The sequence below is a fragment of the Diorhabda carinulata genome, chromosome X (assembly GCF_026250575.1).
Source record: "Diorhabda carinulata isolate Delta chromosome X, icDioCari1.1, whole genome shotgun sequence".
Classification (NCBI taxonomy): Eukaryota; Metazoa; Arthropoda; class Insecta; order Coleoptera; family Chrysomelidae; genus Diorhabda; species Diorhabda carinulata.
The window spans coordinates 12,452,415-12,467,331 of record NC_079472.1 but is presented as its reverse complement, the minus strand read 5'-3'; the positions used below and the strand labels follow the sequence as shown (position 1 = coordinate 12,467,331).

Sequence of the window (14,917 nt, the reverse complement as noted above, 5' to 3'; positions counted from 1 at the left end):
TAATTACCGCAAGGAATAGAGAAATAATGGAAAATCTTCTTCATCGTACGTTAGGACTAAGTCTTGTGTTTGCATCAATGGTTGCCTTTAGGGACTGTTTTCTTTAAAACTAAACAGTTGATTGTCTTTAGAGACTGTCTTGGTTAAGAACCAAATCTAAATTGGTCAGAGAGACTGTTTTTTCAAAAATAAATATGTTTGGAAACTGTCTATTCTCAAATCAATCGTCATTTGTGTTGGGAGATTGTCTTTCTAAAAAAAGCAACTGTCATTTGTCTTTCGAAACTGTCTATTTTGCTAATGAGTATCTCTAGATATTCTGTTTTCTTAGAAAATGTGTCATTTGTCTTTAGAGACTGTTTTCTTTAAAACTAAACCGTTGATTGTCTTTAGAGACTGTCTTGGTTAAGAACCAAATCTAAATTGGTCAGAGGGACTGTTTTTTTTTCAAAAATAAATATGTTTGGAGACTGTCTATTCTCAAAATATTCGTCATTTGTGTTGGGAGACTGTCTTTCTAAAAAAAGCAACTGTCATTTGTCTTTCGAAACTGTCTATTTTGCTAATGAGTATCTCTAGAGATTCTCTTTTCTTAGAAAATGTGTCATTTGTCTTTAGAGACATTTTTCTTCAAAACTAAACCGTTAATTGTCTTTATAGATTGTCTTCTTCAAGAACTAAGTCTATATTTGTCTGAGAGACTGTTGTTTACAAAAACAAAACTGTCATTTGTCTTTAGAGACTGTTTTATTCAAAACTAAATCATTGATTTTCTTTAGAGACTGTCTTTGTTAAGAACCAAATCGAAATTTGTCTGAAAGACTATTATTTTCAAAAATAAATATATTTGAAGACTGTCTATTCTCAAAATATTCGTCATTTGTCTTTAGAGACTGTTGTTTACAAAAGAAAACTGTCATTTGTGTTTAGAGACTGTTTCCTTCAAAACTAAACCGTTTATTGTCTTTAGAGAGTGTCTTCTTCAAGAACTAAATCTAAATTTGTCTGAGAGACTGTTGTTTACAAAAACAAAACTGTCATTTGTCTATAGAGACTGTTTTATTCAAAACTAAACCGTTGATTGTCTTTAGAGACTGTCTTGGTTAAGAACCAAATCTAAATTGGTCAGAGGGACTGTTTTTTTTTCAAAAATAAATATGTTTGGAGACTGTCTATTCTCAAATCAATCGTCATTTGTGTTGGGAGACTGTCTTTCTAAAAAAAGCAACTGTCATATGTCTTTCGAAACTGTCTATTTTGCTAATGAGTATCTCTAGAGATTCTCTTTTCTTAGAAAATGTGTCATTTGTCTTTAGAGACATTTTTCTTCCAAACTAAACCGTTAATTGTCTTTATAGATTGTCTTCTTCAAGAACTAAGTCTATATTTGTCTGAGAGACTGTTTTTTTTTTCGAATATAAATATATTTCGAGACTGTCTATTCGTCATTTATCTTAGGAAACTGTCTTTATAAAAAAGAAACTGTCATTTGTCTTACAAAACTGTCTGTTCTACCAATGAATATTTCTAGAGATTCTCTTTTCTTAGAAAATGTGTCATTTCTCTTTAGAGACTGTTTTCTTTAAACTAAAACCGTTGATTGTCTTTAGAGACTGTCTTCTTCAAGAACTAAATCTAAATTTGTCTGAATGACTATTTTTTTCCAAAATAAATATGTTTGAAGACTGCCTATTCTCAAAACATTCGTCATTTCTCTTTAGAGACTGTATTTCTAAAAAAAGCAACTGTCATATGTCTTACAAAACTGTCTGTTCTGCCAATGAATATCTCTAGAGATTCTATTTTTCTGGAGCATTTTTCTTTAGAGACTGATTTCTTTAAAACTAAACTGTTGATTGTCTTCAGAGACTGTCTTGGTTAAGAACCAAAAATTTGTTTGAGAGATCGAAGTGATGGGCCATCCACCGTAAATTCCTTGTTTGACCTTTAATGATTTCTTATCATTACCGCAGATCAGAAATAAATTGCGAGGCCAACGTTTTTCTACACTTGATGCATTCAAATAACATGTTTTGGAGGTAACTTATCTTCATCGTACGTTAGGACTTAGTCCTGTGTTTGCGGCGACCAGCTTTCATACCATCATGTAGGTTGTCGTCCTGGTCGTCGGGATGTATTCAGGGATATTTGCACGTTGAAAGTTGAAAGATATTTGTTCAAACCTGTATAGTAGCCTTTGTAAGTTATCTTCTAACATATCATTTCTATTACTTTGTTTCCCATCCGGTATCCTCTTCCAGCTTACTTTACCTTGTTTATGATCTCATCCATCGTGATGCTGATCAAGATCTGGCAAGTCTGGCAATCCTTCAATCGTACCACATCAAATGCTTGGGTGAGATCGATGAAGATAACTTGAAGAATCATTGTCAGACAGTTTTTTATGCGTTGCATAATATTAACTAAAATTTCATTTTACAATAATATAGAAAAAGTTTAGTGAACTAAAATTTCATAAATCATTCATGGAGGGCAATAATCATGTTGACTTAAGACTTAGATATTAAGTTCAAATGTCACTTTGAAAAGACTCAGCAAAAATCCAATACGGAAAAACTACTGAAAGAAAAGATATTGGTAATAAAAATTGATTAGCTTCGACCTTCCGGTTCATTATCGCAAATTTTTTTCAAAATATACAGAGTTCAAAAAAAGTTGTTCGATGTTGTGTGTTCGTTAAATAATTTATGAAAGCGAAAGGATATACAAGAAATTGTAGTACTAACAGTGATAAATGATTCACAAATAGTATGGGGATTGAAATTGGGGATGAAAGGGATAAAATTACAAGTTGAAATGTTTAAGCTTGATTTACAACAAAACTGGAACTTGTATTGCAAAATTTGTTTAATAAAAGTTATAGAGAGTTAAAAAAATGTACAATTAGTATCAATAAGTTTTTCCACTTAACCTCAAAATTTATTAGAAATATTCAAAAAACTAATTTTTGGTTTTAAATTTTTTTCTCGTCTAAATATGCATCGTTTTTGTTGAAAATTGATAAGGAGGTACTTTTTTCTATCTTTAACAAATATTTTTTTTCATTTCGAAAATTTTTTATTAACTAGTTTCAAAAATATCGTGACTTATTTGGAAAAAAAATGATCAAATCGGTACGACGTCAGATGGAAAAAAATCAATTTTGATTAAAAAAATTTTTTACTATTAGTACTAACTAAAAGTAAAATAATTTTAATATGCTCGGAACAGAAATATATGATTAAGGGGTTGAAAGGGGTGAGAATGAAGGTTTATAAAGTTCAAGCGTGATTTACGATCAAATTAAACCCTGTATTAAAAGTTAAGTTAAAAATGTACAATTAGTATCAATAAATATCCCACTTAAACTCAAAATTTATTAGAAATATTCAAAAAACTAATTTTTTGGTTATAAATTTTTTTCTCGCTCAAATATGCATCGATTTTGTTCAAAATTGATAAGAAGGTACTTTTTTCTATATTTAACAAATGTTTTATGTTCATTTCGAAAACTTTTTATTAGTTTCAAAAATATCGTGACTTTTTTGGAAAAAAAATTATCAAATAAATTTTTATTTTTTAATATACTCGAAATAGAAATATATGATTAAAGGGTTGAAAGGGGTTAGAATGAAGGTTTATAAAGTTCAAGCGTGATATACGACCAAATTAAACCCTGTATTAAAAAAAGTGTTGATTAAAAGTTGTAGAGAATTGAAAATTGTATAATTTGTGTCAATCATTCTTTCGAAAACTCAAAATTTGATAAAAAAATTCAAAAAACTATTTCTTTTGGTTTTAAATATTATCAAAAACGTATCGATTTTGTTCAAAATAGATGGAAAGGTAGGAATTTTACAAAAATTCTTATTTTTAATTCAGAAAAATAAACAAATTTTGAATTTTTATGAATTTTTTTTCTCAAAAAGTCATAATTTTCTACTTTTTCATCTTTTTATTAATAGTAGTATACTTTTAACTCAAAAACAATAAAAAAAACAATATGGGGGTCTCATTTTTTCATCAGTTCTTTTCTAGTATTTAAATTATATTATACTATTATTTCTCACCCGGTATATATCGTAATCTATTTAAAACTAGTTCAACTCCATTCTTTTAAAGCACCTCCCACTTTATATAAGGTAGTTAATTATCAAGTTTTTTCATTTAATATAAAAGCTGATGTAAGTTGATTTGCTACTGCAAGAAGAATATGTCGTCGAATATCAAAAAGATGATGCAATTAATGAAATTTATTTCAAATTAGATCGATCAGGTTTATAACATCACATTTCCAGCCACATTAAGAATACTATGCACGTGAAATAATTTAAATTATTGATTAAAATAAATTTGATTGAAGTTGCGACCCAATTCAAAATGTTACATTTAAGAAAAAGGAATATTTCGATTTATTATTCTTCATCAAGCATTTTGTTAATAAAAAGTAGAGTAAAGTATGGGTTTTACCAAAATTTTCGACAAAACTTATCCTTGATTGGAAAAAATAATCCCTTTATATGCAAAGTTTCGAATGCAATTCAACCCCCTTCAAAGTTAAGACAATTTTACTTAATATCTCTGGAAATACTTATTTTAGAGGAAAAAGTTTCAATTAAAATATAAAGCACATGAAAAGGTCTATAAAAAAAATTATATACATTTTTTTGTTCAATCGATTTTTTTGGCTGTTATGACTCGAAATAGCACATCAAGAATTGATTCGACTGAATATTTCCGAAAATATTCATTATAGAGAAAAAAGTTTCGGACATAAAACAAACCTCATAAAAAGCTCTATAAAAAAGGTTCTATGAATATTTTATGAAAACCTACTCTTTTCGAAAGTTACGACTCGAAATATCTCATCTAGAATTGATTCGACTGAATATTTCCGAAAATATTCATTATAGAGAAAAAAGTTTCGGACATAAAACAAACCTCATAAAAAGCTCTATAAAAAAGGTTCTATGAATATTTTATGAAAACCTACTCTTTTCGAAAGTTACGACTCGAAATATCTCATCTAGAATTGATTTGACTGAACATCTTCGAAAATATTGATTATAGAGAAAAAAGTTTCAGATATAAAATAAAGCTCATAAAAAGCTCTATAAAAAAGGTTCTATGAATATTTTATGAAAACCTACTCTTTTAGAAAGTTACGACTCGAAATATCTCATCTAGAATTGATTTGACTGAATATCTTCGAAAATATTCATTATAGAGAAAAAAGTTTCAGATATAAAACTAACATCATAAAAAGCTCTATAAAAAAGGTTCTTTGAATATTTTATGAAAACCTACTCTTTTCGAAAGTTACGACTCGAAATATCTCATCTAGAACTGATTTGACTGAATATCTTCGAAAATATTGATTATAGAGAAAAAAGTTTCAGATATAAAATAAAGCTCATAAAAAGCTCTATAAAAAAGGTTCTATGAATATTTTATGAAAACCTACTCTTTTCGAAAGTTACGACTCGAAATATCTCATCTAGAATTGATTTGACTGAATATCTTCGAAAATATTCATTATAGAGAAAAAAGTTTCAGATATAAAACAAACATCATAAAAAGCTCTATAAAAAAGGTTCTTTGAATATTTTATGAAAACCTAATCTTTTCGAAAGTTACGACTCGAAATATCTCATCTAGAATTGATTTGACTGAATATCTTCGAAAATATTCATTATAGAGAAAAAAGTTTCAGATATAAAACAAACCTCATAAAAAGCTCTACAAGAAAGGTTTCATGCATATTTTATGACAACCTACTCTTTTCGCTGTTACGACTCGAAATATCTCATCTAGAGACAAATTGACTGAATATTTCCTGAAAATATTCATTCTAGAGAAAAAAGTTTCAAACAAAAAACGAAGTTCTTAAAAAGTTCTACAAAAAAGGTCTCATACATGTTTTACGTAACCCCACTCTTTTGGCTGTTATGACATCTAGAGTTAAATCAACTAACCTAACCTAACTTTTTTATAGGGAGGTTTAGGACTATTAGACTTCCAAGCGAGATTTCTAGTGATATTGATCCCCAGTTTCTTCTTTCCTTTTTTGGTCTACAATATTCTCCATCATTTTGCCCATTGCCTTATACGGGGGTAGTTCTTTCTTTCTTGTTCTCAAGTTGGCCTGTAGAAGATTGTACGCTGCGCAGTATCCACTTCCCCGCAGTAGGTGCATACATATTCGACAACTACTGTTGTCTGTGAGGAATTGTGTGATAAACCTAACCTAACTTAATTTCCTTCAAGTCTGTAAGCGAGCGTTAGCCACCTCCCCCTGTAACTCTACGAAAAAATAGCTAATTGGACTCCTGCTTAAATATTTCGTATCATAACAGCCAACTATAAAAAGATTCATTAATAATAATTATTATAGAATTATTCTACGAGACGTATTACTTCTAGTATAATGTTTACGTAACTTTTTCTTGGTTTCTTCATTCGTTTAACATCGCGTTTCTTATATATTCAGAGTAATTCTTCGGCTTTCACAATATACAATCATTATCATAAAAACACGTGTTTTTATTACAAGCAAAAAGTACATAGAATTGTAGTTTTAGTTAAAAGTGCACTGATTACATCAATTGACCGTCAATATCTGTGACGTTTCGTATTTTTCCACAGATATAATCACACTACGTTTGCTAAACTGAATATTATAATTTTTTTGTGTAATAAGGAAATTTAATGAATGAAATACTTCAAAAATAAAGTTCAATATGTTACATTTTTCGTAATCAGTAAAAATGCAGCCGTTACCCATTTACATGTGACGTAATTTTTCATAAAATTAGTATAATCGAACAAATATTTTTCATACAAAATCTTTTAAACGACGATCAAAATTGTTTAACAGAAGCAGTTTTCATAAGTCGTCCGTTTTCAGTACTAACCAGTCAACCCTTGTATATTTTCACATTATTTTAACAATATATGATATAATAACCGACTTAAAGTCAAATATCTTTGATTGTTGTAATTAATATGCCCAAAGTTAACCGTAATAATGATATGCAAATTATTTCCCTCCGTAATTTCGTCGAAAATCTTATAGGCCGTAATACGAATGATGACGATGATCAAAGCTTTGTTGTTGCGCTGGTAATGAAGTTACCTACTTTATACGTCAGTCATATAATCCTTTTATAGAGCTATGATTTATATATTCTGTCATTACGACATTACAGTGTTGTTTGATCGTAGGAATAGTCGAAATTTTTGAAATAGTGACGTTATATTTATACGTTATATTAAATTATTTTTCGTACGTACGAAAATAATACAAAAAATATACAAAGCACTATAATAATTTGGTGACACAAAATTTGGCAATCTAGTAAGCAGGAATACCAATTGGCATAATAAACAAATAGAAAAATTATTTGTTGTAATAATTGATTGATAATTGTACATTATGATATTGATAATATAATAAAAAAATTATAATTCTCTTGATAGGAATATAAAAACTAACCTATATGTCATATTTATGCAAAATTTTGACATATGACAACGTAAAAATGGTGGAAACTTGAGGCAATTCATATTTTGAAGTATACCACCCGTTTTTTCCCACGAAATTGAATCCAAAAAGAATTTTTTATAAAAGATAATCTCGAGCGTCAACCGTTTTATATTTATATAGTAAATAACAATTAAAAACACTTGTTGAACACAAAGAAAGAAACAAGCAAAAATCATATCCGATCGATAACAGTTAACTGCAGGTTATTTATTTACAGTGCGTATAAATTAGAAGTGTCTATTAAACCAATGACTCTTTAAAATTTGTGACGTAATATTTTACTAATAAAAAAAGACGCAGTTTGTTAAACATTTCCATATTAGACTAATGAACATACACTAATTTAATAATTTTGTTTATCCTTACTCGATTATTCCTATATTTTGAAGTGGAATGATGATACAGGTGTTCATTAGAGCCCACGACTCGTAAAATTTGTCATGTTTATGCAAATTTGGAATAATTACATACGAAAATGTTTAATTTCCTACCAACATATCGATATTTTTGATAGTTACAGAAGAATACGCTTCAAGTTTTCATTGGATGTATGAATACAACCTGATGATGTCTTCATAGAGACAACTTGTAACTCTAAATTGCTTATAACATATTCTTATACCTTATTATATAGTGGGATCAGAACCGAAATTCTTATTGTGTGGAAATTCTACGTTTTCTGTTATGTAGATGTCATTTTGACAATTGATAAGTTTGACGTTGACAGCTATCTAGCGGAAACCACCTCAAACTCTAGAGCTTCCTTTAGTCACAACGGAGTCATTATAGATTTTTGAAACAAAAAAAAATAGTAGGATGACATCTAATTGGAAAAGGAGGAGAATGTAATAAAAATGGAGGGAAAAATAATTTACGGGCGATCTAAGGTCGGGAAGGGGAAGGGGGTGAGTTTATGAGGGTAAAAAACGGTTTATTTCGATTTTTGGGAAAACTACAAGTCATATGGAAAAAAGTTAAATAGCAAAGATTCACAACTTTTGTATCAATAATAATCTCGAAATTCATGTAAAAAATTCAAAAAATGGTATTTTATATCTATTTTTTTTAAAAAACGTTGTTTTTCACGAAATTGGATAAAAAATTTCCATGTCCGAAACACATTGTGATTTATTTGATTTGGAATATTGTTTTTTTAACCTTATTTTGATTTGATATCGAAAAGGCACCCTAATTTTCGATCGAAATTCCCCCCATCAAAATATTACCTTTTTTGAAAACATGGTGATTTTTTTGTTCATTTGAAATCTCTACTTTCAGATAGTATGAAAAATGTTACCATCATAATGGTGAATTTCAAAAAAAAAAAAGGTAAAAAAAGGAGAAAAAATTGCATCCGAAAATTTTTTTAATCATTATATATAATTTTTAGTTATTTATTAAAATTTCACAATCTAATTACACGAAAAACGTGAAATTCCATGTTACATTGACAAACTTGAGTAATTAAATTGTAGAATTTCAAGAAATATCTAAAAATTGAACATAATAGTTAAAAAAATTTCGGATCGACTTTTTTTTGTTTTTATTGCCCTTTTTGGGAAAATTTACCACGGTGATGGTAATATTTGTCCCACCACCACAAAGTACAGACTTCAACAAATAAAGAACTCACCGACTTTTGAAAAAAAGCTAATACTTTGACGGGAGATTTTTCAATTGAAAATTGGGGTGCTTTTTCGATATTAAGTCAAAATGACGTGAAAAAATTTTTATTCCAAATAATATAAATTACAGTTTGTTTGGAATATAGAAAGATAAGTTTTTAAAAAATTTCGTTAAAAAAAAATAAAAAATAAAAAATTTGGTTTTCTGAATTTTTCACATAAATTTTGAGTTTATATGAAAAAAGTGAAAATGAAAAAGTTGCAGATCTGTTTATTACATATAAATTCGCGACTCAACTTTTTTCATAGGACTTTTAGTTTTACCAAAAATCGAGATAAATCGTTTTTCACACTCTAGAATTCACCCCCTCACTTTCCCGACCTAAAACCGCCCGTAAAATATTTTTCCTTTCATTTTTATTATATTCACCTCTCTATCTTATGGTATTCCTCCTACTATTATTTTTTAACATTTTTAAAGGTTTCTACCCTAGTCTATAAATGGCCCGCGCGCCAAATCGTGATTTCAATACCGTAAAAACTCGTGACGGAACATTATGCAGTTTGGGATCTGAATCATGAAGTGTATTATGTATTGTATAATGTACTTTGACTACCTTTTCATTTACCTGAAATATCCCCGTCCCGAGTTGGCGCATCCTTATCTCACCGGATTAAGAATCGTCACGAGTTATAGCGCACTCTATATATGAATAGCTTGAACTTTATAAGCATTATGTTTTCTTTAAAAATATTTTATTTAGAATATATATTTTTTCTTGATGTGTCTTTCAACATTAAAAAATATTTGTAGCATAAATTCGGTCCTGTTTCGCCGGACGCTGAGCCACTTCCTTTCTATAAAGTTATTTCCATGTAATGTTTAGCGTCGTGCTGACATTAGAACTCATTTGTTTGGTTTTTATAACTTATTTTGATCACTATTATCCCAGACTGTTTTGAAAACTTAACAGATTTTTATTCAAATGAAAAAAATATTTTCAAACCAATCGTATTCGATAGAACGAAATATTTATAAAAGTACAGGGGCGTATTTCGTAATAATTGTAATCGAGAATCATTAAATTTATTATTTATTCAAAGTTTTTTTATTTTTCTTTGTCCATAGTATTTTTAGATTTTTCAGATTCTCTACGAGATTTAGATTTTTCGCTTTTACTATCAGGAGTATCTGTCGTATTAGCCGATAAACTTTCAGTATCTGGATATTTGGTTAATAGCCCGGTTTCTTCCATTGTACTTCTTCTACCTTTAACTTTCGGTTTAGCAGCGGCTTCTAATTGAGGCTTCGTTATTAACATCGGTGGTTGTAGATCTTTACTCGGTATAGATAACTTTCTTTCTTCTGATATAGATTTACTAGTTTCCGGTTTATCTTGGCTTGGAACTAATTTAAAATAAATGAAAGATTGAAATATTTATGGAGTCTAAAGCCTAAAATGCCATTCTGGATACACCAAACAGTCATCAAACCCATGGTCACATATTCAGCGCTTGTTTAGTGGTCAAAAACTGAACAAACAGCACTTCAGGGGAATGTCAACCAGCCCCACTACAGCCATAGAGGCTCTACTGAATCTACCTCCCCTTCAATTCATAGTGAACAAAGAGGCATTTAGCAACGCCCACAAGCTAATCCAGACAGTAAAAATAAAACCAGGAAATATGGCCTCTAGAGTTATTAAAGCTAAAAAGTCTCGACAAACTAATGGATCAAATGTATAGCATTGATGCCCCATTTGAAGTGTCAATTGACCACCGCCAATCATGGGTCTAAAAACATCTTCTGCAAACTCTAAATGTATATTTCTGATACATAGACAGTTCGAATCTAGCCGCTTACTGGACCGAAATGCAAGCTTTCCATACCTCTAGAAACATCACTCAACATTTTTCAGGTAGAGTTGCTAGCAATAGAAATAAAAGTGCTAAGGAGTGTTTGAAAGTCCTGAAAGCTATTGAGAGCACATCCAAACTAGTATGGGACTTGTAAACCAAGTCCAACAGTACATTTTTCAAGTAGAGTTGCTAGCAATAGAAATAAACGTGCTAAGGAGTGTTTGAAAGTCCTGAAAGCTATTGAGAGCACATCCAAACTAGTATGGGACTTGTAAACCAAGTCCAACAGTACATTTTTCAAGTAGAGTTGCTAGCAATAGAAATAAACGTGCTAAGGAGTGTTTGAAAGTCCTGAAAGCTATTAAGAGCACATCCAAACTAGTGTGGGACTTGTAAACCAAGTCCAACAGTACATTTTTCAGGTAGAGTTGCTAGCAATAGAAATAAAAGTGCTAAGGAGTGTTTGAAGGTCCTGAAAGCTATTGAGAGCACATCCAAACTAGTATGGGACTTGTAAACCAAGTCCAACAGTACATTTTTCAAGTAGAGTTGCTAGCAATAGAAATAAACGTGCTAAGGAGTGTTTGAAAGTCCTGAAAGCTATTGAGAGCACATCCAAACTAGTGTGGGACTTGTAAACCAAGTCCAACAGTACATTTTTCAGGTAGAGTTGCTAGCAATAGAAATAAACGTGCTAAGGAGTGTTTGAAGGTCCTGAAAGCTATTGAGAGCACATCCAAACTAGTATGGGACTTGTAAACCAAGTCCAACAGTACATTTTTCAAGTAGAGTTGCTAGCAATAGAAATAAACGTGCTAAGGAGTGTTTGAAAGTCCTGAAAGCTATTGAGAGCACATCCAAACTAGTATGGGACTTGTAAACCAAGTCCAACAGTACATTTTTCAAGTAGAGTTGCTAGCAATAGAAATAAACGTGCTAAGGAGTGTTTGAAAGTCCTGAAAGCTATTAAGAGCACATCCAAACTAGTGTGGGACTTGTAAACCAAGTCCAACAGTACATTTTTCAGGTAGAGTTGCTAGCAATAGAAATAAAAGTGCTAAGGAGTGTTTGAAGGTCCTGAAAGCTATTGAGAGCACATCCAAACTAGTATGGGACTTGTAAACCAAGTCCAACAGTACATTTTTCAAGTAGAGTTGCTAGCAATAGAAATAAACGTGCTAAGGAGTGTTTGAAAGTCCTGAAAGCTATTGAGAGCACATCCAAACTAGTGTGGGACTTGTAAACCAAGTCCAACAGTACATTTTTCAGGTAGAGTTGCTAGCAATAGAAATAAACGTGCTAAGGAGTGTTTGAAAGTCCTGAAAGCTATTGAGAGCACATCCAAACTAGTGTGGGACTTGTAAACCAAGTCCAACAGTACATTTTTCAAGTAGAGTTGCTAGCAATAGAAATAAAAGTGCTAAGGAGTGTTTGAAGGTCCTGAAAGCTATTGAGAGCACATCCAAACTAGTGTGGGACTGTGTAAACCAAGTCCAAAAGTACTAGCTAACCGAAACATTGTTGCCTCAAATATGAAATAAGAAGGAAGCATGAAGCCTTGTCAAAAAAGTGGCAACTACTCCATACCTTGGACCAGAACCCTTCTGCAGCTTCACGAGATGCCATACCAGTAACGAATTAAATGAATCGCTATGCAGTCTCACTAGAGAAACAGACAATTCAAAATATCCATATCCTTTAAGAGGTCTGAAGAACTTCTCGTGTTGACCAGAAACGATATGAAACTAGTGATCGGTCTTATGACATGTCACATCATCTTAAGACTATAGGGATGGTAGAGGACGACAACTGCAGATTCTGCGAACAAACCATGGAAACAGAAAAGTATCTACTCTGTGAATGTCTCGTCTATTTCGTTGAAAAGTTTGATTACCTTGAAGGAGTAGATATCTAGTGAAGTGGGACAGAAGAAAGTTCAAAAAATAGCATTCTTTAGGAGGAGGAGGCAATAAGATATAGAGTCTCTCACAAAATATCTTCTAGGTATAGGTGCAGAGCCAAAATATGAATTATTTTACCTGTGTGCATATGTACAAACCAGGGATCAATACGGATTCCACTAATACGTATCCTGGATTTTAATGGAGCCAGAATTTTATTGATAAGCGATTTACAAGCACCAGAAACTTTAGGTTCTCTAGGAAAATTAACTTTATTTGAAACCTGTAAAAGAAAAATTCGAATCTAGCACTAAAAGAGTGAATGACAGTAATTTTACCTGTTTAATCAATTCTCTATAGTTGCTGTCATCGAAAGGTAGTCTACCATATACCATAGCAAATAAAACAACCCCCATAGACCATATATCGGCGTGTTGGGGTTGATATGGTATTCCTTTGAGTATTTCTGGTGAAGCGTAAGCATAACTACCACAATAAGTTTCGCTAAGTATATTTTGACCGTTTTTACCTTTCAGATTACCTCTGGCGAAACCAAAATCTGATATTTTTAGATTCCAGCCGGAGTCCATTAGCATATTTTCGCATTTTACGTCCCTTAAAGGATTTAAATCGAAGTTATATTAAATTTTTTATATAATTGATGATAGTTACCTGTGGACTACACCTCTATCATGACAGTATTCCACGCCATCTACGAGTTGTCTGAACCATTTTCTAGCTCTCGGTTCATCGATGAAATTATCTTTTCTTATAATATCTAAGAGGCTACCGTTTTCCGCGTATTCCATGATTATGTAGACTCTGTGAGTGGTTTCGATAGCTTGCAAGAATCTTATCAAATTTTGATGTCTTAAACCCTTCACAACTTCTATTTCTCTAAAAATAAGGACATTATATTTTACAAGGATTCAGTACCAACAAAAAATTTGAACATTAGAATATAAACAACTCCAAATCGGTAATGGGATAGAAGGAATAACCTTCAAGATTACTCGATCTTATTCCCATTAAATTTATGGTTGTTAAGACATTATTGTAAACAAAAGTTTAAAACAACCGTGGCAGTAAAGAAAATTCGAGGAAGAAGTTCCAAGGGACGTAATTGGAAACTCGTACTAGTCCTAGAACGAAGATCTGAAACAGTTGTCGAATACTACCACACGGATTAACTGGTCCAGTTTTGGAAAGCTCCTTGCCCTGCTCTAACATAATTTAAAATTACCTGGGAAGAAATTTTTTCAGATAATCCGCCGGAGCGGAAAACTTGCTAACGATTTTAATAGCTACTTGTCCTTCGTGTCTTTCGGATTGAGCTACACGTACAGTAGCGTACGAACCGGTACCGATAGTCTTTCCTAAATAGTACCCGTGGGATTCAAGTACGCTTAATTTCTTTTCTTTGGGAAGATCTTGTGCAGCTTGAACCGTAGCGGAATGGGCAGTTTGATGAACGCTTGCAACTGGCGATGGCATCGCGTTGTATCTTCGGACTCATTTTATTTGTCCATTATGACGATAAATTTTGGTTATGACATATTGATGACAACTAAATTAGCGTCAGAATGTCATCATCGAGGAAGTATGTGACGAAAAGTAGCAAGACCTATCTCACATTTTTTAAATAGCTCTAATATTTACTTTCTCTATAATTTTATCACGATTTCGAATAGAGTTTATGATCCATACTGTTTAAATTACCAAGTGGTGAAAAAATCAAACTCATTTCTAAATTTTTAACTACTCAAACATAAAATTATAATCATAGAGCTTGATCAGTACTAGTAAATCTACGTACTTTATGTGAATTATAAGTAGAAGTCGGGAAAAGTCACTACAAACTGGCCGAATAACCCTAACAGTTGAGGCCTTACTAACCTCAATAAAAAAAAGAAGTGATATACGTCAAAATGACGGCTGTGGGGTAAACAATTTACTCTCGTATATACTTGTGTTTTGTATATGTA

The 14,917-nt window shown here is 31.3% G+C and overlaps 1 protein-coding gene across 1 annotated transcript; it reads right to left on the bottom strand.

Annotated features, from left to right (window-relative positions):
* Positions 1-10,252: 10,252 nt before the first annotated feature.
* Positions 10,253-14,498, bottom strand: LOC130901235 (testis-specific serine/threonine-protein kinase 3-like). The gene is made up of 5 exons (XM_057812443.1): positions 14,176-14,498; positions 13,605-13,829; positions 13,271-13,547; positions 13,071-13,215; positions 10,253-10,579 (listed from the first exon to the last, which is right to left on the bottom strand). Exons 1-5 carry the CDS (start codon positions 14,424-14,426, stop codon positions 10,281-10,283), a joined length of 1,197 nt encoding a protein of 398 aa, XP_057668426.1. The 5' UTR covers positions 14,427-14,498; the 3' UTR covers positions 10,253-10,280.
* Positions 14,499-14,917: the final 419 nt, after the last annotated feature.